Source organism: Mesoplodon bidens, assembly GCF_964165515.1.
Source record: "Mesoplodon bidens genome assembly, chromosome: 14".
Lineage (NCBI taxonomy): Eukaryota > Metazoa > Chordata > Mammalia > Artiodactyla > Ziphiidae > Mesoplodon > Mesoplodon bidens.
The window spans coordinates 66,121,874-66,146,121 of record NC_138170.1 but is presented as its reverse complement, the minus strand read 5'-3'; the positions used below and the strand labels follow the sequence as shown (position 1 = coordinate 66,146,121).

General features: G+C 49.9%; 1 protein-coding gene across 1 annotated transcript in view; it reads right to left on the bottom strand.

The window, feature by feature from the left end:
- Positions 1-24,248, bottom strand: part of ALK (ALK receptor tyrosine kinase) — a gene marked incomplete at its 5' end in the record, with an annotated part of 708,017 nt that overhangs the window by 32,974 nt on the left and 650,795 nt on the right. The window contains 5 exons of the mRNA XM_081254750.1: positions 36-218; positions 2,824-2,968; positions 3,732-3,863; positions 8,198-8,348; positions 18,643-18,805. Of these exons, the coding sequence (XP_081110876.1) occupies positions 36-218; positions 2,824-2,968; positions 3,732-3,863; positions 8,198-8,348; positions 18,643-18,805 (774 nt within the window). The remainder of the gene's footprint in view (positions 1-35; positions 219-2,823; positions 2,969-3,731; positions 3,864-8,197; positions 8,349-18,642; positions 18,806-24,248) is intronic.

Below are 24,248 nucleotides of genomic sequence, written 5' to 3'. Positions count from 1 at the left end.
AGGGCAGTGACACCTTGAACGCAAATCATCTTTACCTATATATCCTCCGCCTCCTCCACCTGAGGAGCACCCCCCTCCACCCCCTCCGAAACCCCCTCTGGTCTCCCACCCCCACTTCTTCACGGCCTGGGGGCAGGAATGTCCTCCGGTGGCACCTTCCAGCAAAGATTTTCCAGACCAGAGCAAGGAAGTGTTATCATTCCAGCCACCTCCGCCACCTGTGGGAAGAGACGGAGAAATGCCTAGGTGAGGGTGCTGGCTGGGTTTGGGCAGCTGCTGGGCCTTGTGAAGGAAGCAGGGCTCAGTGTCTTTGAGGGGTGCTTGCCCCTGTCCAGTGCTCAGGGGGCCTGTCCTCAGTGGGGCCTGGGGCCTTCAGAGTCCACGGCCGAGTGTGCCCTTTGCCCTAGGGATAGCTGCTCTGGCCACAGTCGTGCATGTCCCGATGGGAGCACCTCGTACCCCAGCTTCTTGTCAGGCCTCTGGCTCAAAAGCCCGGCAGTGTGCTCGGTGAGGGACGGGGGAAGTGGAGGGGACAGGCAGCACGACTACTAAACTTGTGCCTCTGCCTTCCCTCTATGCCTGCCAAGTCCTGAAGCGCCCGGCCTGCGTTTCATTAACTGCTTCCCATCTCAAAGAACCAGGACCAACTGTTAAAACCCTGCCGAGGTCACGGCAGTGAAATTCCTAGCAGGAATCCTGGATTAAGGCACCAAATAACCCAAAGTGCTTTAACTGTCTACTAGGCAAGAACTTCCCCAGTCTGAGACTTGGTTTCCTCACCTGTCACTTGGAGATAATGAGACACCTCGTGGGGTGGATGTTAGGATCAAAGAAGACAGGGAGTGTATGAAATATTTTACAAACCGCCAAGTGGAGGGGTCGTTGGGCGTTTGTGAGGCAGGTCACACACAGGCAGAAGGCCTCACACTCTGATGCTCAGGCAGTGTCTTGCCTGCCTGCTTCTAAGGAACTGCTCCAAGGTCAAGAGCAAAGAGAGCTGTGGGTGGAGGTGGTGATGCTCTGGCTACAGTGGCAGCAGCTGGAGCTGTGCTTCCCAACGCCTGGGCCTGCTCTGAACTCTTGCAAACGAAATGTTCTTTACAGAGCTAGGTTGAACGTAACTGTATCTTAAGGCCACAGGCAGACCACAATACATCTCTCCCGCGGCCCTGGAAATTCCAGGACGCCCACCTTGTCTCCCCATATTGTTTTGTGTCACATTTCAAGAGGCAGTTTACTCCAGAAGACCCCAAAGCCCTTTCTGCTCCAGCAGATGATGGGAGGTGGGAACCGGGAGAAACAGCTGTGCGTGTATCTGCTGGAACCGTAAGGGTTAACCTGCCCGGAAGGGTCAACCTGCCCGGAAGGGTCCTCTGGGAGAACTTGTGGCCACGGTTCTTCTGGACCCAGAGGGGGCAGCAGAGGGACATCTAGGTGGGGAAAGCTGCAGACAGGGATGACTATGGTGCTAGAAAGAGGGAGACAGGTTTCAGGAAATGAGGTCGAGGTCAGGAAGAAGCTTGGGTCTGGGACAGAGACAAGCAGAGCTGAAATGAGGTCCTGGACAAGTCGCGAGGACCTTCTGTCAGGTTCGGAAGCTACAGGACTCCAAGTGTTTGGCCTCCCTTTGCCAGCCAGAGGGTGGGTATGGGGCCAGTCAAGGTGGTTGATGTCACATGGTGCAAGGAAGGCCCTGCCCTTCCGCCGTTAGCCGAAGTGGGCTCTGCTGGCTATTCGGGGCCGCGAGCTTAGTGAATAAGTTAGGATGAGATGGGCCTGATACCAGGTGTGCCTTCCTTCCCCTACCTGGGGCACCCTACCCTTGAGTCCTGCACAGTCCCCAGCTAAGTTGGTTTCCGACCCCCACTCTATCTTGCAGCCTTCAAGCAAATGTGTGGAAAAGAAAACAATGGGCGTAAAAATAAAAACAGCAACAACAGTGTTTTAAAAAACGGATTAAGTACGAAACAGTTTGGCCATCTTGAGAAAAAAAATCCACCAACTTTCAGTGAGCTTGTTGACCCTTCTGTAAAATGAAATGATATGTTTGGAAAACCCTACAGGACTGTTTTGAATAGCACATGTATAATAGATGTGGAAGTGCTTTGTAATTCATTACATGCTGGACGGATGTAAGGGGCACTGTAAGTATCACTGCGGTAATTCCTCGCTGTGACCGCTTCTCCTCTTTCTTCTATCTCTATCTCTCTCTCAACTGAAGAGAAAGTCTGAGTATTTATTTTAATTCATCTCAAATCTTAAACGCCTTCAAAGATCCTCCCTCGATCTGATTGTGGAAAAAAGAAAATACAAAGATGAATGGCTGACTTCGGAGGAATCAGAGAATTCACATCCCTTTGGTGTCTGCCCCCTATTTGTGTTGCTGGCTCTCATTAAGGAGATTCCAGAAAGAGATTTTCCAGCAAGGAGATGTGTGCACTGGCAGCCCGGGGCCCGGAAGTATGAACAAACCACAGGGGCCCGGGGGCCTGACTCTGCCCAGATTCCTTCCACCTGCTCACATCCTGTTGCATTTGGTAAAACCCGGGGACGGTTGGGTTGGCGGTCAGACTGCTGCCGCCGGCCTCATTTTCTCAGTGACCTTCTGCAAGTCCAAACCCCGTGTTGGCAAGGGGGCCTCTGGGTCCCCAGCATGTGGCCTGCCCTTCCTCTCTGGATCCCGGTACCAATATCCAGAGCTCCCAGCATCTCAAGGGGCCAGCGACTAAGATGCCCACAGGTGTGTGATGGCGCCCGGCCGAGCTGAAGCTCACACAGTCCCGGGAGAATGTTCTGGGAGAGGGTGGGCTTGCAGCGGTTTACCTGCGGCTCCGGAATTGCCATTCAGCCCTAGAACTGAGGAGTTATTCTCCAGTCTCTCTGGGTGGAACGTGTCTGTCTTGGCTCCGTAGGCCCTGCCGCCACCGCCGGCCGCAATGATCAGGGGCACCGGCAGTCCATCCTTCATCTGCCCAGGGGAGACATTCAGAGATTGAGAAACCGAGTGGGGCTCCCTCTCTGGAGACCCCTGAGCAATTTAAATGTTTAAATGTGGCCGAGTGTTTGCTGGGCAGTGGGTGACATCTCAGTGGTCTGAGGGCCCTGATCTCATGTTACAACAACCCATCAGCTCTTCCATCCCCACCAACCCCGGGCTTGTGTATTAGTCCAGGTTCAGTACGTGAAGCAAAAGCACTAGGAGATAGAAATGTATCTGAATATCAGGAGGCTGTTTCTACAGCCCCTTTCCTGAAGTTCTTCTCTAGCCTCAGGGGTCTGGCAGCTGGTGTGCAGAAGCAGGTCTCTCTCCTCTCCTTCCTCTCTCCTTCCTTTGCACGCTCAGGGGTCTCTGCTCTGATCCCCACAACTTCAAGATTAAGCCCTCAGCATCACTGTCCCTGCAGGAAGACCCAGCAGGAAACCTTTGCTTATTTTCGATGACATCAGAAAAGTCCACCTTAGGACAGAGGAGGGCACAGTGGGACCCTCTGGGACTCTGAAGCAGGATGGCAAAGGTCTTCGTGGTGAAATCCAGCTGGCATATCAACATGAGAAGGGCCTGTCCTTTCCTGGACAGACAGGGAACCTTATATTCCCTCTGGGCCTCGGTTTCCTCAACTTTAAATGGGGTAAGAGCACCCGAGGTGCTTCATTCCCAGGTCTGTCCTGAGGATCCAACACCAGGACACAGAGAAGGCGCTGCCCTGGGGAAGCTGGCACCCAGACCTCACCTTAAATACGTAGGTGGCTCCACCACCTCCGCCGCCCCCTCCTGCCCACTCGTGCACACTTTTGTTCACGCGGATTTCTTCTTCTATCACGTTGTTCTCTCCAATGCAGACTTTCTGGATTAGTTGGTTTGTCTGGAGAAACAAAAAGCACCTCAGGTTTGTGCCCAGGGTTCTCTACCTCCCAGCACACAGACCTTCTATGTTTAAAGATAGGGTCTGATGATCTCTCAAATAGCTTGCCATTGAATTGAGGAGACAAAAACTACACACAGATAACTGTCACTCTAGGCAGTATTGGAGAAGGACCACAGGGACAGCTTAGAAGAAAATGCATGGGAATTTGAGGAGGGAGAGTGAGGCTTTGTTGCTGGACTGGTGAGCAGGGAGGACTGCCTGGGGGAGGTGGCATTCACTTGGGCCTTGAAGGATGGGGAGATTTTTAAACACTGAGAATGGGAGAAAATTAGGACATTACAGGGGAGGAGGTCAGCATGAGCCCAGAGGGAAGGAGGTGAGTGGGGTATTTGGGGGGAAAAGTATAAGGAGTCTCTCTGGCTCAGAAAAGTCCATCTGAGGACAGAGAGGTGGTCCAGGAGGAGCTGTTAGGATCCTTTGGATTCTGAAGAGGGGGTGATAAAGGCCCCATGCGGTAAGACAGTGCTGGCGGGAGTGTAAATGGGAGTGGGTAGAGAGAACCTAACTGGACAGTCAGATCCTGGACAGAGGCCTTGAATACAAACAGAGAAGGAGCTGGACTTCATTCTCTAAGCAGCGAGGAGCCACTGGGGTTTTTTGAGAAGTTGCAGTCTGAAGTATCTTTTGTAAAGAGAAGAAAACAGTGGGAGGACAAACTCGGATTTTATTCCACCTGGTGTGGGCCCAGGCATCTGGGAGTCTCTGGGGACATGCTGGAAATTCCTGTAACCCAGAAGGCTGGAATCCCTGAATAAAGAGGGCAGCGTTTCAAGAATAGGCACCCTGCTTGTCGGTCACAGCAGCTGAGACGAACTCTCCACGCATTGCCCTGACCTTGGAGGAAAATGACTTTTCTTTTGCTTAATAGAAAAAAGGCCAACAAAACATCACATTTTCATCGAATGTTGCTGTGTAACCAGCCAGTGGACATGGCAATTCTTCTTGAGCCACTCCTTATGCTAAAGCACTCAGGGGTGCCGGGAATGAGTACTAGAGAAATTTCCAGATAAATAGCTGAGATGCAATTTGTTTTATGGTATTTTGGATTTAATGATGGAAATAATTTGATATGTTTTAGAGTGGATTTAGTGTGGGTCTGAATTGCTACTGTGGACAGCTGACATTTCTCCTGTGTATATGCAGTGCCATCCAGGGCTGGGGCGGGGGCCGAGGGGCATGGAGTCTACTGGAAGGAAACCCTGCTAACCGCTACCTGGGGAGGGCCTGAGATGCAAGGGGCATGCTCTGAGGGCAGAGCCAGGGACAGGGCGTGGAAATGTGTGCTGCCAACTAGGCAGAGCAGAGCACAGAAGACGGTGTCTGGTCTCACTTCCTGACTGGAGATTTGCTGGGCCATCTGGCTGGATCTGCCCTCCTATATTAACTGGAGAGCTGCGGGACTGCCCCGGTGGTCCAGTGGTTAAGAATCCGCCTTCCAATGCAGGGGATGTGGGTTCGAGACCTGGTTGGGGAACTAAGATCCCACATGGCACAGGGCAACTAAGCCCGCGCGCCACAACTAGAGAGAAGCCCACGCGTCGCCATGAAAGATCCCACATGCTGCAACTAAGACCCGATGCAGCCAAAAAGTCTAAATAAATAACTAAAAAAAATTGGGGAGCTGCCCAGTGCGAACCAGTGGTGCTAAGAAGGTCCATCCCCTCCGACCATGCTCCCTTTCCTCCTCTCCTCTGCCTGGCAGCAGTGGGGCCCCCACCCCTTGGGGATGTGCTCTTCCCTTGAATGGAACTTGCCGATGGCTGGAGATTGCTGGAGGGGGCAGTTGGGCTGCAGGATGGCCTTTGTCTAACTAGAGCCCAGAGTCAGCGCGTTCCCCACTGCCCCCGCGGCTCAGGTGTCTCCTTTGCATGGGGTGGCGGGAGGGGAACAGTTGATTCGCTTCTCAGTCTGCATCTTGCTGGGTCTACAGCTGCATTTGGAGGAGCTGATCACTTTTCCATGATTCGCTTTTTTTTTTCTTTTGCGGTACGCGGGCCTCTCACTGCTGTGGCCTCTCCCGTTGCGGAGCACAGGCTCCAGACGTGCAGGCTCAGTGGCCATGGCTCACGGGCCCAGCCGCTCCACAGCATGTGGGATCTTCCCAGACCAGGCACGAACCCGTGTCCCCTGCATCGGCAGGCGGACTCTCAACCACTGCGCCACCAGGGAAGCCCTGGAGGCATTTTTGATTGTCATTTCTGAGAGGTGGTTCCAGCAGCTGGAGCCCATTCCAGGCTTGGGTTGGCCAGGCACACGGGAAGAGCCACTCCACACAGAAATGCAATAGAACCAGCAGAGCTGCCAAAGCCTGCAGTTTAATTCTTGGGGTCCACTTCATTCTCTAGAAGATCCTCTCTAGACACCATTTTCGGCCTAGGGAGGACAGGAGATTGAGGTAGTGCCTGTAAAAGGTCTTTCTCCCTTTCTCAAATGACTCCTGAGGGGCGGAGATGTGGAGCAACTGGGAAGACCAATTATTTTCCCCATGCCCATGCTATGCGTGACCTGACCAGCAGAGGGGGCTGCCCTATGTCCCTGGCTTCTTTGGAACTTCCCTGGAACATCCAAGGTTTGAGAGCAAGCAGGTTGATTAATAAAATGATAAAATGCAGCAGTTCAGAGGAACAAGTAGATTACAATTGAATTAAAAAAGGACTCAGTCCTGTGAAAAGACGTAATTGATGACAATCCAATCAAGTAAAAGTTCCTTGCGGAAGTCAATGCAATCTTTCTGCTTAGATGAAAGAATTACATTAGCACTCAATAAATTCCTGTGAAAATTACAGCGGCTTGTGATGTAATGACTTAACACATTATATCAGGTTGGAAAGTCCTGATTATAGTTGCTAAATAAGAGTCCAGACATTTCTCACGCACAAGGTTGCACCTGCGCAGCTTACTCCTGTTGCTTTGTTTTCAGCCTCTAAGGTGGGGTTGGGGGTAGGGCACATACTTTACTCCTGGCTCCCAGCCTGGGGCCTGGCTCTTAGGAGCCTTGAGGTTATTCTGTGGAATTGAACTGCTTTCTCATAGCTCTTGTTCCCACACCTGTCTTCCAACTCTACTCTTGAATAAGTTTCTGGGGAAGGAGCCCTGGGTCCTGAGACCTAGAACCCAGATCCCTGTCCCGGTCCCACTCAGTGCAGAAGTTCACCCTCAGGTGAGGGTGTGGCCCGGCCCAATGCGGAGAACCCCCTGCAGAGTGCTGAGTTCCCATCAAGACAGCCAGCACCACCAGGGTCCTGCGTCCCCCAGCACAGGCAAGAGGCATGGCTGCTGCTTTATTAGTCTCCACTGTCTCCCCTTCCTGGTCATTTTAGACCACTACTGGCTTTCTTAAGTTCTGCTGTTGGAGCTCTCCCTGTTTGACAGCTGGACACCCCAGTGGGGTCAGGAACCAGAATGAAGGGTTGTCTCTGGGGCTGCAGAGGATGACAGTCTGGCTTGTCAAGTGATGCGTTATAAGTGGAAAAGGGAAAAAGGTTGTAGAAACTGAGCCCCAAGCAAGTTTGGGGCAGCAAAAATAGGAGCCAGAGTCTCTGTGCTGCATTATGAGTGACTCTGGACAAGTCCCTTCACTTCTGTGGTCTCCATGTTCTCATCTGTGAAATGGGGGTAGTGGATTACATGGTCTTTCAGCTCTGAGTCTGTGCTTAAAACACTTAAAAAAATTTAATCACACAAATAATAAATAATATGTGAATGCATTATTTTTGTAACAATATCAGACATTACTGACAAAGCATCCTCAACTCCAGTCCCCTCTCCAGAAACAACCACTGTTATCTGTATCTTTTAGAACTTTTTCTATGGTTTAATATGCATATATGTGGCTATGAGTCTGTGATTTTGAGCTGAACAAGATACGTTTAGTCTGGTATTTTCCTGTTTACGATAATATGGCTAAAGACAATGGTGGCCTTGCGAGAAAGCTTAGGCAGTGGGCTTCAACTTGCACTTGTGTTAAGAGGAACAACCATTTGCCCATTTTAGCAGAATTCAGCTCTTCAGTTTTAAAGATTGCTCATGAAACCCATGCCTCAGCCTCGGTGCCTGTAGGGATGTGCGACCCCCAAAGCCACACCACCCACCTTCTCATGCACCCAAATGGCCCTGGAAAGGGAGGAGCATTTGCAGGCAGAACAAAGGGTGAGTCCTGCCATCTTTGAACGTGAGGTCTCTGAAGGCGTGTGTCCAGTGTTTGTGTCCTCTGAGGGATCTGCCTGGGTCCTGGTGAGTGTGGAGGAGAAACCCCCGCTCTGGGCACTTACACTGGGGCAGGCATCTTCCCCCTGCTGCCCGACCAGGATGTACAGCACATCGTCCTTCTCCAGGTTGAAGATGCCCAGCACAGACACGCCGTGGGATCGCATCATGGTGTTCTTCCCGCCTTTCCCGCCAGCGGCTCCGTAGCCTGATATGCTGCAACAGGACAGAGTGCATGGGCTCCTGTCATGATATGAAGACTGACTCCCCTCCTGCCAACCCAGCGGCTCCTAACAGGCCGAGCGCACCACCCTCGTGCTGGAGGTCTCTCCCCTGCATCAGCCCATGAGGTCAGCAAGGAGGGTCCTCTCTCCACTGTCAGGAGAGGGCGGTCAAGTTCAGAAAGGGGCAGGGAAATGCTTCATTCACAGAGCTAGGAAGGTAAAGAACTCGTAAGGGGTAGAAGAGAGGAAGAGAGGGAGAAGGGGGGCAGGGAGAGACAGAAGAGATGAAGACAGGGGGAGTCTGTATTAATGTGGGCTGTTGGGGTGATGGTGTCCTGAATACCTGGGCTTTCCTGTTATGGACTTCTCTCCCTGTCCAAGAGCAAAGGACTCATGTGGTCAACCTTAGACAAGTAACTGAACTTTCCTTTTCCTCATCTGTAAAATGGGGATAAGAAAAACCTACCTTCTAGCCCAGGTGTGTGGTGAAGATTAAAGAAATGAAGTCTCTCCAGTCTCAGAATTGTGGCTGGCACGTAAGAAGCACTCACTAAGTAGTTATTATTATTCTTACTGGTAGAAGGAGCAGTAATTGACTTGGTACAATGTTTTAAAGTCTCCCCACGGGGTCTAGACACAAGGAGTCCCACGTGGAATGACTGAGGAAAGTGGTGTTTACGAGCACAGACTGTTTATTCGCATCCCACCAGTAACTCCTTCTGGAGCAATGTGTGTGCGGACAACAAACAACCAATCATGGTGAAAATAAAACCAGAGAGTGGGGATGCGGGAGTATTTCTGCTGCCTCTTAGGTTGTTGGGTTGAAGTCAGGCAAGGACGGGGGAGGAAGGACCCAACTGATGAACCGTATGAGAAGAGCGGCGCGCCATGAAGACAGCTCGCGTGCCCGATATACAGGCCTCCCCAGAGACCGGCTGCCAGGGAGAGGAACTTGGGGGACTTTCAAGTCCCTGCATATTCAGATCCAAGGTCCTTGAAGAAAAGCTTCTGGGGAGAGCTGCAAGATAGTTTTGCACACGTGCGCACACGGCAGCTTCTCCACCTATACTTCTAGGAAATGTCCTGTGTTCCAAGCATGGGAGGGGCCTCCTGGAGGCTTTCCTAAGGCAGAGCCCGGACCTGTTCTGCAGAGACAAGCCTGGAGGGCCAGCTGATGGCTAATGTGGCAGGTAGAGACCGAGGGAGAATTGAGCCCACTGTCCTGTCTCCGGGGCCCGGCACCGATGGGAGATCGTTGCAAACTGGCGTAAGGCCAGGTGCCTAAGAGGAGGAGGGGGAGACGGGCTCCAGGCCCTCGGGGGGCTTCCAGAGAAATTGGGGAGACAGAGTTATGACATCTCCCTGTGGGGGTGGTTATATTGGGGAGGCAAAGCAGAGGGACCAAAGGGCTCTGGGGCTCCATGTGACGAGTGGGCCACCTCCTCGCTGTGTGTCCTCTCAGTCCCAGATCCTTCCCTCGTCAAAGAGGGACCATTCTTTCCTTTCCGAACTCACAGGGGCACGGGAAGGTTCAACATCTGAAGGAGATAATGGGTGAAAGCTCTGAGAAAGTGGCAGGTCTCGGCACAAATCAGGGCCATCAGGTGCTCGCGGCCCGGGAAAGAGGTGGAGGACTGCGACAGACATTGAGGCAGCGGTGCTGGAGGCCTTAGCGGGTTTGGGGCGTGTGGGGTGTGGGTCTGAAGTCGGCTTCATGGTGGAGATGATGGTTGGGTAGGACCCAGACAAGCAGAAGGAGGTGGAGGGTACGAGTCAGGCTTGTGTGAATGTGAATGAAGAGGCAGGAAACCTAGGTGCTGGGGTGGGGAAGGGGGCGTTGTAGCTCTGCAGAGGGAAGTAGGGTCAATTCCTGAGCATCCTGCAATGTGCCAGGTGTGAGTGCATACGGCATCCCCCCAGTAGCCGTAAACAGTAGTTGTTAGCAATCTCATTTGGTAGATGAGGAAACCGAGGCCCAGAGGGATTCATTTGGACCGGGCAAACCCTGGTCCAGAGCTCTACATTTCCCCTCATGGAGCCCATTTCCCCTCCGACATGCTGCTGTGAGGTTATATGGATGCATGAGGGTGGTCTGAGAAGCTACTGGCCCATCCTAATTCACTCAGACCCTCAGCCAAACCCTCACTCCTGACCCATTGGAAAAGGAGAGGTGATAAGGACAATTAAAAGGCTGAGAAAGAAGGAAGGCTCATTGGTGAAAGGAAAGCAACAGAATTATTTAGCTCAGAGAAGGCAAGCCTGGGGCCGGGGTGGTGCTGGGCATTCCAGAGACTCTGTGGAGTATAGAGACAGCAACGTGGCCCCTCCAAGGTTCTGGGGCTTTCGCAGGTTACCTAAGAAAGTCGTGCCAATCTGAAGGTGTTGTTGGCTTGGAAAACTGCTGCTCGAGAGGGAGTCCTCACCCTGCCCACTCCTGCTGTGTCTGAGAGGTAAGCTGTACCCATCTCATCCTTTCTGCATCATTTGCATAGTCATTTGCATGCATTATGAATCATTCTGAACTCTTTCACATGTTTGAATTTAGCCAAAGCATTATATTTTAGAAGTTGTTTGTTCCTGACATGCTTTTTCCCCCTCTCTAAGCCTTCTTTCCTATTTCTCCTGCCCCCAACCGAGTCTGAACTCCAGCCCCATTTGGGTCTTGACCTAGTTCTTGGCAGTGAGGTGGATGGAAAGAGCCCTGAGTTCTGAGTCATACCCTGGGCGCTCTGCTGGCTGTGTGACTTGGGACAACTTGCTTAACCTCTCAGAGCCTCAGCTTCCCCTACCAAGGAAAAAAATGAGGACAAGGACCCCCACCCTCATGAGGGTAAGTAGTGGGTTTGAAAAGATTACAAACTGCTGCCAAGTGCAAGGGGGACTCTGGGCTGGGGTCAGATCTACAGACCCCAAAGGAGACAGTAGAGATTGGCACCCAGGTGTCAGCAGCTGGAGTTTGCTTTCCTGCTTGATGGCCTCAGCCCCACGTTTCCACCTGGACTATCACTGGCTTAAAGACACGGGACTGGCAGCTGCCCACCTGGGCTACTGGTAGGGGAGGTAGTGCCTCCCTCATTAGCCCTGTGAGGCCTGAAGTCCCACCACAGAACTCCACTCCTTTGGAAACTTCTAGCTGCTAGTAGAAGGCCCATCTCTTCCTGGGTGGGCTGTGCCACAGTGAAAAAAGCACAGGCTGGATGCAGACAGACCTGGATCCAAATCCAACTCTGTCACTCAGGGCCAGGAACTGGGTTAGACAGCTCCTTCCCAGGTGTTGGCTTTGCACTTGGTCAACCTTGAGAGCCAGAGCCTCCTGAACTTTTGTGTCCAAGGCACCCTGCTTACCTCTCCTGGTTCTGGCCCTGTTACTTGTCAGCTGTGTGACCTTGGGTAGTTTATGTGCCCTCTCTGAGCTCCAGTTTCCTCATCTATAAAAGGGGGATAAGAATATTTACCTTAAAAGGTTGTTGTGAGAGTTATATGAGATAATGCCCCTTATAAGGGGCCTAGTTCAGCCCCTGGAGGGTAGCTGGTGAGTAACAAATAGTAACCGCTGTGCTAATGTACCCCTGGGGAAGCCTGTCTGCTCCTCTCCTGGGGTGACTTCTGAGAGGCAGAAGGTCGGGCAGGGCAGTGAATAAGGCCCTGGTTTCTAGAGAGCAGGGCAATAGGTGGAGCAGGGTGTGGCCAAGGAGCCAGGGTCAAGGGTGTTCAGTTTCACCCAGCACCTACTTCCACAGGGAGCCAGTGGGAGCGTAAGGCCAGCCCTGGCACTTCTGAAGACCCCTGAAATGTACGAATCATGTTACACAAACCTGTGCCAGAATAATAACCTCAGCCTGAATCTCTGAAGCCTTTTCCCATCCCTTGTAAACAACTTATTTTGATGATTGACAAATGACAACAAATTAATATACATGCCACTCAGGTGGGGAAAATGACTCGCAGGGATTCCAATTTCCTGGAAGTTACAATATCCTGTTCTCAACGAGCTGTAATTTGTTTGTCTTCATCTAAATCCATGTCCCCTAGTCAGAATGGATGTTTATTGGGTTTGCGTTTTGTATTATTGACTGTGAGCTATTGTTACCTGATGTAATTGAGTTGTGAATCTTTTTATAATAAAGAATTAGCTGCAAATCAAAGTGGCTGCCTGCTGGACCCTGAAAGGAGAGCACAGCTGGTGTGCAGCGTGATGGCGGTGTCGCCGGCACACTTGGGGGGCTGCCGGGGGCGGTGGAGGGGGGAAGGAGTGAGAGGACCCCACCCGGGGAAGCAGGAAGCACCTCATTTCTCTTCCACACCTGCTCTGGGCTCTGCCTCTAACACCCGGTGGGACCTTGAGTGACCTCTGTGTCTTGGTTTCCTCTGTGAAATCAGAACAGTTAGGTCCGCCCTGCGTATCCATCCTGCCTCCAGGGCTGCTGTGAGAGCCCAGGAGATGTTGGGTACGTGCAGGGCTTGGTCAGAGCGAGAGCTCTGTGCAGGTACATAGTCATATGATCCAGGTGGGTCATGCGAGCCATCAGGCGACACCCCCGGGGGTCAGCGGTGGAGGCGTGTGCTCCTTGCTGCCCCAGTTCCATTCCAGTTTTGCACCAATGAGCAAGACTCATCGTCCACTCGTTCCCTACCACCTTCCTGACCCAGAAATATCAGAGCTGGAAGGGATGTCAGTGACCTCTCTCTCCAATCCCTTCTTCGACAGATGAGGCCCTTGCAGAGGAGGGGCAGCACACTTTCAAGGTCATACAGTGTGTCAGAAGCTGAACCCAAACTCCATTCTGCCTGCGGCTCATGGATCTTTGCTCAATGCTGCCCCGCTCCCTCGACTTTCCCTGCTCTGTGCTCTTCATGGCTATGGTTATCTGCACAATTACTCTGGCAATGAATCATGACTTGTGACTCTCTTCTACAATTGTTTAGAACTTTACTGGCATTGTGGACTGTTATTGAACTTTTCTGCCCTGTGGTCTTTGCAAAGACTGCAAGGCTCCAGAGGCTCAGTCCTCTCTACAAGTTCTGCAGCATCTGTTCAGTGCCTGGCAGACAACCGGAGGCCCCTTGCCCCGCACCACCCTGGCTCAGAGCCGGGCAGGCAGTAGGTGCTCCATGGCTGCTTGTGGATTTGAATGATGGTGTCATCCAGCGGCACGTGCTGGTCCGTGGAGCCAGGTGAGGAAACTAGTGTCAGTGATGGAGGCCGTCAGGAACAGCTGTGGCCCAGGCTGACTGGTGGGCTTTGCTGGCTCCAGCTGGGACCTGAGACCTCTTGTACGTGATGTCTGAGGAACAAGGGAACGCTGTGGGAACTGTCATCAGGAGCTGTGGGCTGTGCCTGATGAAAGTTTTATAGACGATCTGTGTGCATGTGTGCACATGCGCATGCGTGTGTGTATTTGTGTGTGTGTACGTGGGAAGCTGGGGGAGGAGGAGGACAGGGAAGGATACGGAAGCCTGGAGAGGCAGGAGAACAGGCAGGTGGGCTGGGAGGAGGGAGAGAAGGATGAAGAGGGGAAGAAGTCAGGAGAGCGAGAGGCTGGCGGGCTGACATCTGCACGCGACCGCCCCTGCGCGGGGTGTCACACACCGAATGGCACTAAATCCCCCCGGGCCTTGGAGCTGGACTCAGTCAGTATGTCTCCATTTTAGGCGGAGGCTGAGGCTCCTGCCCCAGCACACACCCCACGATCCACGCTCCTGTTCTGATCCACCTTAGCCGCCCACCTCCATGGGCGCTCAGAACCAAGACTTGGAAATCCCCCAGATCAGGTGTCCCTCTCGCTGTTACCCTAATCCTTGCCTGTCCCTCTCAATCAGGCTCATTGTCCTGGCTTCCTCAGCCCCCCACGCAGGCTAGCCTCCTGGGTATTGCCTGCTCCCCCTCGCTTCCATCCCACCCACTCAGCCCTCCAGTCATGCCGATTCTACCTCCCAAACATTTCAGCCTCTCCCGCCATGTTTCCCCTGCCCTGGTTTAGCCCCATTGGACTCTTGCCTGCACGACCTCACCAGCCTTCACTCTGTTCTCCCTGCCTCCCCACTTGCTTCTCTCACCACCACCATCACACTGGCACCAGAAGGAGCTAAACATGTTTGGGAGGTGAGGCTCCAGCCTCAGGGCCAGGTCCTGCTTCAGCTCCTGCAGGCCCTGGTTTGCCGCAGGGGCTCCTTCCACCGGGAAGGCCCTCCCCTCGTCTTCGTAGACAACTCTATCACCTTCAAGACTTAACTCAGGCTTCTGTCTCCCTGTGGAAGTCATCCATGAACTCAGGCCCTTCCCCTGACCTCTGACACAAGGCTGTGTGTAAACCTCCACTGCAGTACTTTCTACATCGCACTGAAATGCTTTGTTCCTACATCTACCACTGACTGGGGCTCCTCTTGGGCAGAAACTGGATCTTGTACCTCTTTATATAGGCATAGTGTCCTAATAGGTGCTTAATATGGTCTGCTGAGATGTGCAAAGCAGGAGGGGCGCAGGTATGGACACCTCTCCTGTTCTGACAGAGGAAGTGGCAAATCCAGGGGAAGGGGGAGCCCAGGGCAGGAAAGCAGTGTGTGCGTGTGTGTGTGGGGAGGAGATGGAGATTTAGGTTTTGCCCCTAAAGCCCCACCTTAGCCTGGCACATCCCACCTGTCTCCTTCCTGGCCTGTCCTTCCTCTCCCTCTTCGTGGTAGTAGACAAAGGTGTAGAAGATGGGAGAGAAACACCAGGTAAATGACCAGTTAATTAAGAGTGGAGGTGTTTTCATTGCTATATATAAAATAGATAACTAATAAGAACTTACTGTATAGCACAGGGAACTCTACTCAGTAGTCCGTAATGACCTATATGGGAAAAGAATCTAACAAAGAGCAGATATGTATACGTACAACGGATTCACTTTGCTGTACAGCAGAAACTAACACAACAATGTAAATCAACTATACTCCAATAAAAATTAATTTTAAAAAATATATATTTTTTACCTGTATGCATCCCTGAGCAAGCCCCAGGCAATGACGTCTCACTGTGGCACACAATGGGTGCTTGATAAGTATAGCTCGCTTCCCTTCACCTCTCTGATCAGTAGGTAGAGACCTTGACTGTAGCAATAATCATGCCAGGCCTCAAGCTGCAGCCAGGCAGCACTAGCTGAGCGCCACACTCTTCCAGGAATAGATGGACTCCCTAAGGAATGATTCCAACCTTTCTGTTCTCAAGAACCTTTTACATCCATCCTCCTGTGTGTCCTACGTTTGTCTCACTAGACGAACTGCACTTACTAAATAAGAATTAGTTAATATGAAGAAAATATCTTCCAGAAAAAGGGCACCTGACTTCTCAACCTGGATATTCTGACTTGGGGACATTTCGATGTGGTCTGTATAGCAAATCATTAAATGGTCTGCTTCTTTGATGCGACGTTATGTGACCAGTAGACATTATTGTCAGAGTCCCAAGCCTCATCCAGGGTCAAGGATGAGGTGAGGGTCAGGAATATCTGTAACAGTCTTTGTTGGGTTAAAAAACAAGGAGTCAACAGCAACAACAAAAACCCAAACCCATCCTTTTTTGGTTTTGATTCTTCCATCTTGATATGGTGCTTCTCAAGCCAGTTCGAAAAGGTCCTGATCAGAAGTCCCCTTTACAAATGTGGGCACTTCGAAGCATCCTGCTTCAACAGAAAAACGGCTCCTGCATGTGTTTCTAATGAGTGTTCAGTGGGCAGTGCTGGGGGCTGGGAGCTAGTCTCAGTATTCCAAAGAGAGAAATGGAAACAGTTCTCTGATTTGGGCTGGGCTTGTAGCAACACAGGTGGTTATACCGTGGCAATTTACACAGATCAGAAACCTAGCTAGACTTAGATATGGCTGTGATTAATAAAAAATAGGAAAATGAATTATTACTTAATAAGTGTAGTTTGGCAGGCAAAATCTTTCAAAAGGCAGGGCCCATCTGAAGAAGTCAGAAAAAAGTCCTTGGAAGCAGAGAAGTCAGGAACTACTGCTGTTCCTGGAAATGCTGTCTGGTCACTGCCTGCCACCACTCCAGGGGATTTCGCTGCAGTCAGCTGGGCTGGGGAGCACCTGCCACGTGCAGGGCATGTGCGAGGCACTTGTACGTGATCTTTGCAACCAATGGGGCAGGTGTTAGCAACCCCCAACCTTCGCCTTTTACAGGTGGGGAAACAGAGTCTCAAGAGATTAAATAACCCGCCCGAGTGTGGAACTGGGTCTGATTCACCTTATCTCAGGAGGAACGCAGCTGAAGAGGACCTCCATAAGTCGCAGAGGCCTTCGAGCCAGTCTAGCCTGGGAGTCGCCCCGGGCAGGGACGGGACAGTGGGTTTTGCTGGGCTAAGTGTTGAGGTCTCTGTCTGCCTTACAGCTCCTCTGCTTTCTTCTTCACGTTGCTTTTTGTATGTGGGGATCTGCACCAAGGGCTGGGCTGGCCACTACCCCTTCAGGCGGTGGGGCCTCCCCTCCCAGGCTCTCATTTCTGGAGGCTTCCTGGAGGTGGGTGCTGCATGATTCCTATGCCCCCTTCCATTTCCTGTTTCCTGAGTGGGAGTTTTAATGGAAAGAACCAACAGACTTTGAGACTGAGGGTCCTGGGTTCAAATTCCAGCTTTGTCACTGATTGAGTGGCCTTAGATCTATTGCTAAGCTTCCTGACACGTTTCTTCATATGGAAACAAGGGAATATAGATAAAAAACAATAGTGGTAACATCTACCTCATTGTGAAAAGGAGGAGGACTACCTAGTGGGTCCTCAATAGACATGCATCCCCTTCTCTCTAGGACAGTGGATGACGCCTGGAAATTCAGCCAGGTCGGAAGGGGAGGCCCGGCCTGCTCCGTATGGCGTGGCCAAGGGTAGCTGGAGGTCTTTGGCCATTTACTAGGGATGTGTGGGACCTGGAGCAGTTAATCTTATTGCAGCCAAGCCTTGTTATTGCATTCCCGCCCAGAATGTCATTTAAAAAGCACTTACGGCTTTCCCCGGAACGCATTTACACTGAAGTCCCAGGGGTGGGAATGTGCGGAAAACAGGGCAACCTGAGAAGCCCCTTTCCTTCCCAGGGGGCTGAGGATGTGCCGGGGGTTGGGGGCTGCGGGAGAGGAAGCAGCTCACTTCCCACTGTGTTCAGCCTCTAGGGGGCATCTGCACAAATGACAGCAAAATTACGATGCTTCCTGTTTACACAGCCCAGCCGTGTGCGGTGGGAGGAACCTCTGCAGAGATGCGCCTCCAAAGTCTGGGCTTGGAGGCCATTTCTTGACCATGTGGCCGTGGGAAGCTCCTGACGCTCTGAGCCTCCGTTTTCTCAACTGTAAAATGAGGGTTGCGGCACTGGCCTTGCCCACGGCATCGAGCCGAGCGAGGACGACAGCATGGGCGGTGGTTAACCCAGTGGCTGCATCGGCGTCATCTGGGAACTTGCTAGAAAGTCAGATTCTCGGTGAATGAATGAATATGGATGGATACCATGAGTACAGTGAGTACCACTGGTGCCTCCCTCCTCAACCTGCATCCAATAAATGTCAGTGTTTTTTTCATATTTGCTTCATTAATGTAAAAATGTTTAGCATGAAAAAAAGAAATTCATATTCTTGGACCCCACTCCAGACCTATAAAATCATACACTCTGTGAGTGGAACCAGCAACCTCTGTTTTAACTGGCCTTCCTGTCATTCCGATGCCCGCTCAAGGTTAGGAGCCACTGGTCTAGGCCTTGCCATTAGCTTCGCTTAGCTGAGTGCCCATTGGAGTTGGGCCTCCCTCCAGCCTGGCCTGGCTCTGGTGGAACACTGTGGGGTTGGGCCTGGGATAAGAGTTCCAGAATAGTTTCTTTACTTGCAAACAATGAAGGCCCAGGAAAGGAGGCTCAAGCATAAGAAATCATCTTCCATGTGGATCATACTTCTGTCTCCCAAACATTTTGACATTCATTGCCTCATTTGAACAGCATGAAGTTCGAAGAACAGCCCACTATAATTATAGTTATTAGTAAAGCTAAAGAATGTTCTGAGGCGGGTGCATGCATGCATATCATCTCCACAAATGAGTCTGTGGGCTCCTTGAGGACAGAGGACACAGCTTCTTTTCTTGCCATACTCCATTATCCCAGATCTCCCCATCTCCAGCCCTTACACTCCAATGTGGGCCAGAGTCTGTGGCCTCAGAGCCTTGGCCTGCCCGGGCACACCAGGAGAGCAGGCATGCACCCAACAGCAGGACCCCAGTCCTCTTCGGGAGGGTGGATCTGCCCCTTGCCCTCCCCCTCCCCCATACCCACCTGTAGGTGTCGGTGGCTGGCACCTTCCAGGTCTGGATGCCCTTCAGGGGGCCCTCGCTCCCCACCACCACGCTCAGGTTGGAGTTCCGGTAGGCGTTGTTGCACTGGGCCTGCGTCGGGCCGTGGGGCCCACTGGCCCCGCATGTGGTGAACAGCCAGTGAACTGCACAAAAAAGGAAAGGTGATCACTCACTTGGCCTGGCCCTCCCTCCTCCGTGGGCCTCCCTCTGCTGCCTCTGAGCTGTCTGCTCCATGAGGCCAAACCAAGATGGCACCCATGTCGGGGCAAGGAACACTCATCAGTCATTTGAACTGGAAACTTCTGTTGAGGATCTACTGTGTGCCAGGCCCTGGACCAGATAGATACTAAGGGAGAGACACAAATGGAGCAGACTTGGACCCTGGCCTAAAGAAGTTTACAGCCTACTAAAGGGAGACCCAAAGGGATGCAACAAGACAGGACAGTAACAGAAAAAGAGCCTCAGGAGGGTCTGGCTAACACTGTACTGTGAAGGTTCTAAGGAGGGAGAGAAGACCCCTCTCAGGTGAGACAGGCGGGTGGTGGCCAGGTCCTCTCCTGGTTTCTCATTGAGTCCAGCACAGTGCTGGGCAAAGAACAGGTGCTCAATCTGTGCTATTGTGACTGGATCTAACCCGCTTCCGAAAGTTTGATATCTGCATATAGGATCATCTTAGCTTGGAGAAGATCAAAAGAGTAAAGTGGACACAGAGTCGGCTCCATGCCTTCCTCCTCCACATTGGTTGGGTTTGGAATTGCATTAGAAGCAGCCCTCAGGCTCTCTATGTAACAGAGAGTGTAATAAATGGGAAACAGGTCACATCTGCCTTTGGTGCACGTCCTTTTCCAAGCCCCTCACTGCTCCCTGGTGCTCTGTCCTCACCCGGAGCACCCCATGCTCTTAGCTGGCCTTCTGGGGGTGCCTCAGGAACACTCAGCACATCCCCACGCCTCCACTGCCACTGGGCCATTCCTTCCAAACTTTCTATCTTTGAGTCTGGCTGGACCTTGGGGAACTGTCAGATTTCATCCTGGCAGGAATTTTAACATGTTTACAACCTATAAAAACTTCCAAAAAAATGTGTTCTTGATAAATCACTTTTACTTAAAATACAAAAATCTCATTATAAACTTGAAGAAATTATTTCCCTTTAAATTGATTAAGTCGAATTCTACCTACAGAAAATTATGAAAAAATGAATTTGTGTGTATATAGTTTCGTTTGCTAAAGCACAAAATTCTTTTGATGACTTTCAGCTAACTTGATGCAAAAATGAAAGGTTAATTTGGGTTGCTAATTATTAGCAATCAGATTGAGATTATACTGGGCAGTCTTGATAATCTGGAAACCGGGCTGGCTGTGGTGGGCTTTTGTGACACTGCCCCAGAGCTGAGGTCGGGATACCGAAGCTGTAGTTGGGGTTCTCATGCATACAGCTACTCAATACTGAGCACTCAACACCTTTCTTGGCTTCATTTTTTCGAATGAAGATGTTGGTTTCTATTTGGTTTCTGAAGGTTGTTTCAAGGGCAAGAAGGTGATGAATCCATTCATCTTTGGTGTGAATGGTTGATTGTTAATTTTCTCATCTATTTGTATTCTAAGGGGTAACCTGTTAATTCAAAGGACTAACTCTTTACTGGAGGCATTTCAGCAGAGCTGTCTTGGCCAGATGTCCTTTCAACCCTCTCCAGTGTTCAAATCATATTTGTGGGCTGTGCCAGAGGGGAGAAGTGGAAAGGATTCAGGCTTTGAAATCAGCACGAACATCTGAGTTTGGGAGCAGCCTCATCATTGTTGATTATGGGACCTTGATGTGTGTTCCATTGTCTGTGAAAGGGGCTGGGTTGCCATGAGGATTAAAGAAAGCGAGGGGTATGAAAGGTCACTGCAAAGTCCAAAACTCTAAAAATGTGAGCTGTGTCGCTGACACCTGCCTGCACCCAAGGCTGGTGCTGTTCCTGACAATGGGAAATGCAGACAGGGTTTCTGTGTATATGGATCCCTCCGCCAACAGCACCTAGGAATTTAAACTCAGTGAGTTGGGGATGACGATAGGAGTGGGGAAAAAAGAACGGCTCAGAAAAGAGTTAAAAAATACACTCCTCCCCGTGGTCTCTCGCTCCTTGAAGCCTATTCTGCAGGTTCAGTCTGTGCCTATAGCGAGCAGCCTGGGTTTGGGGGCAGCCTTATCAATCTGGGGCAGAAGCATGATGGTTCACTTAGTTAATTCAGTCCTGGAAATTAAAGAATTTAGACATAAATATAAATATGTATTTTTTTCCCCCTGAAGAGTGTGCTGAGGAAGACAGTTCAAGGAAGGCATGGGCTCAGCACCCTACTGGAGCGTGTCCTTCAGCAGGACCCTCTTCTAACTTCAGTCTCGCTTAACATTTTTCTGAAGGTTCTGAGATGTTCCCAGAGAGGGTGGGCTTCTACTTCTTGGCCAAGTTGGGCATCTGACAGGGTAGGAAGAGGGGAATGGGCTTTGGATCCAGATGGGCCAAATTTTCTCATTGGATTTTACCTCTGATGAGGTATGAGAACTGGGGTAAACTCTACAGCCTCTCTGAGCCTCAATTTCTTAATCTGAACAAGAGGAGACAATAACACCTAGTACTTAGACATGCTGTGAGTATTAAATGATGACCTAAGCAAAGTGCTTAGAACAACATTATGCATTAGAGACGCATACTGAATATAAGTTAAAAAGTGTGTAACTTCCTGCTCAGTTTTTGACTGTAAGGAAGCAGAGACACCCAATCTCAAGATTTATGTTCCCCAGTCCATAAAGAAGGGACTCTAGGGCTGTTTCTCAATAAAGGGACCAGTATTTTCCCAACTCAGTGGACATATATTAGTCTCAGGTGGTTTCTATGCACAAAATTCTGTTTTCATTTTCAGCAGCTGCTGATGGAAAGGTCCAGAGCGGAAATTCTTTCTAAAGTGGATTCCATGGGAATAGAGGATTTGCCATCCCAGGTCAAACCCATGATTCATCCAGCCGGAATTCTGTTGCTCCCACAGCCTTCGAGGCATGGTGGTCCTCCCTGCTCCCTTAGATAGCTCTGACTCTCATAATTCTGCCCAAAGTTGTTTGGAATTAATTTCTGTGACCCACCAGCACTTCTTGGGGGTATGGGTTCTCTGAGTTTATTGCCCATTGTGAAGGGCTGTCCTGCTTCTGATGTGTGTGGGCTTGTCTTACTAAAGCTTCATCCTGTTGGTTCTCTTTGCTCATTCTGTTTGGAATCTCATAGACATCACAGAATGCCACAGCAAGATGGGACCTTGGAGATATCTGAATTCAGTGGTTCCCAAACCACCTAAGGACCTTTAAAAATACAGATTTCAGGGCCCTGAAGATTCAGATTAGTAGATACTAGGCTGGGGCCATGGGGAGAGAGGACAATATTTGCATTATATGACAACTTTTCCAGGAGAGCCAGCCTGCTGTAAACAGAGTGGATAATCAGTCAAGCTAGGAGTTAAACATAGATCTTCTGAGTTTAAGTACAAGACTTGAAAAGGTGCTACAATCACCATGAAATCCTCGTGGAACCTTTCTGCAAGTCTGTTTCCCACCCCCCCCACCTTTTAAAATCTATGAGCCCAGAGCTCAGTTAAACCCGACCAAGTTTGCTCAGGACCAGAGAGTAGGTAGGCCACAATGAGGGGAAAGGAGTCTGGTCAGGGTATGTGGTAGGTAGACCCTCAGCCTCAGAAAGTCCCACAGTAGCTTAGCCTAGCAGAGTGTGCACTTTAGGGGGTCATGGGCACAAACCAGAGAAAACAGGTGCTTAGTGTCAGGACTCTGGTCCCCTGAGAGGCCATGGGGAGCCAGGGGGTGTCAAAAGGGAAATCTGGTAACTGGAATGTTTACAAGATCAGCAAGCAGACATATGAGAGGGACTGGGTAATAAGCAACAAGGGAAAATCTTGGTTTTTAAAGAGAAGATCAAGGTCACAGTGAGACCAGCAGTGAGGTGAGCTTGACACCAAGTTGCCAGTCTGAGAGTTCAAGGGTCCTCACATTTCCCCAGCTGAGAGTCTACATTGATCCCTGAGGCTCTGTGGAGCTGTAGGAGGATTAAGTGGCCCCCAGGGAGGAGCCTGGATTGGGAGCAGGGGAGGGAGGAAACCCGGCTCTTTCCTCTTCTCTTACTTAAAAAACAAACTATTGTATTAAAATTCATTTATGAGAGAGAAAAGACAAGAACTGCTTTATCTTGTTCTTAATTATACCACCCACTGGAAACCTAGTTTAATACTCACAGCTATATTGTATAAAGAACCCACAAACATCAAAATACTGATTGGTTATAGACAGCTGAGTAAAGAAAAATCCATTAAGCCCTGGGTTTCATTTTAAGTATATTGCAACACCCTCCAAGAAGAAACAAATCAATTAGTAATACACAGCACAATGTTAGAAAAATTGGCTAAGTAGTGATCGTGCTGGTTTTATTACTGTTGCTAAGCCACCTCATCTGCTCAATTGAATGCAAAGAAATAAAACGTGATACAAAGGAAAGTAAGTTCTCAACTATCATTATTAATCACAATAGTAAGGATCTGCCTCACATCAAAGGCCTATATGGTTGTGCCACAGAAGAGTGCTCAGTGGCTCTTGTGGATCTTATACACCATTTTTATTCTGATCCATGGAACTCAATTTTATCCATATCTGTTGACTGAGCTGAACTTCATGGGAGCTGTGGCATATTGAACCATTTTGATGGCCACTGTAGATCTTGTTAAGCAAAATAATGACCAAAAATCCAAGTAAATATAATCATTCACCATCCATAAATGTATATGACACTATTCTTTAATATAAATTGGAGAAAGTAACCCTTCTTGTGAGTACATGATGAAAATTAATAAGTTGTTCTCCTTATTAGGGCAAAATGAAAGCAATATACATATTGTTGCCATTGTGAGGTTAAAACAGTTCAGCTCTTTAAACAATGGAGTAGCATCCCCTTCTAGATACAAGATCAATGTCTGATTATTGCTGTCTTCTTTTGATGTTAACAGTTGTTGAAGCTTAATGCTTAGGTTCGTTTATTTATTGGGAGTTGCAAAATAATGATATTCAAATTATATACTTTTTTCCTTATTTATTAGTTGACATATATTTATAAAAAGATGCTTCCTCTCACCTACTATGTTGTTACCCAGTGGTATAGTTCATATAAGAAAGGCAGGATAAATGCTCAATTCTTTCTCCTTATTTGCAGTGTTCAAGGTAATGAATTGGTCCTCTATCATCCTCTGAAGTTGACTAATTAGTTGTTTGTATATCATGAATACATGAATTTAAACATACTTTCAGTTTTAATTAATCATAATTATTATTCCTTAGAAGCTCAAATTGTCACATTTTTGGTCAGTGGTAGCTTCCTGAGTTCTTTTGCTTCCTTGCTATCTGGTATGATGAAATGTTCCTTCCCTAGACCTGGGCTCAGCCATTTTTTCAAAAGCTTTGGTTTCTTCTAGTGAAAAAAGGTATTTTAAGTATAAAATCTGGGTGCTATAGACACTTATTGCTACTGGGTTGGTGATTGTTTCTAGGCTTCTTTA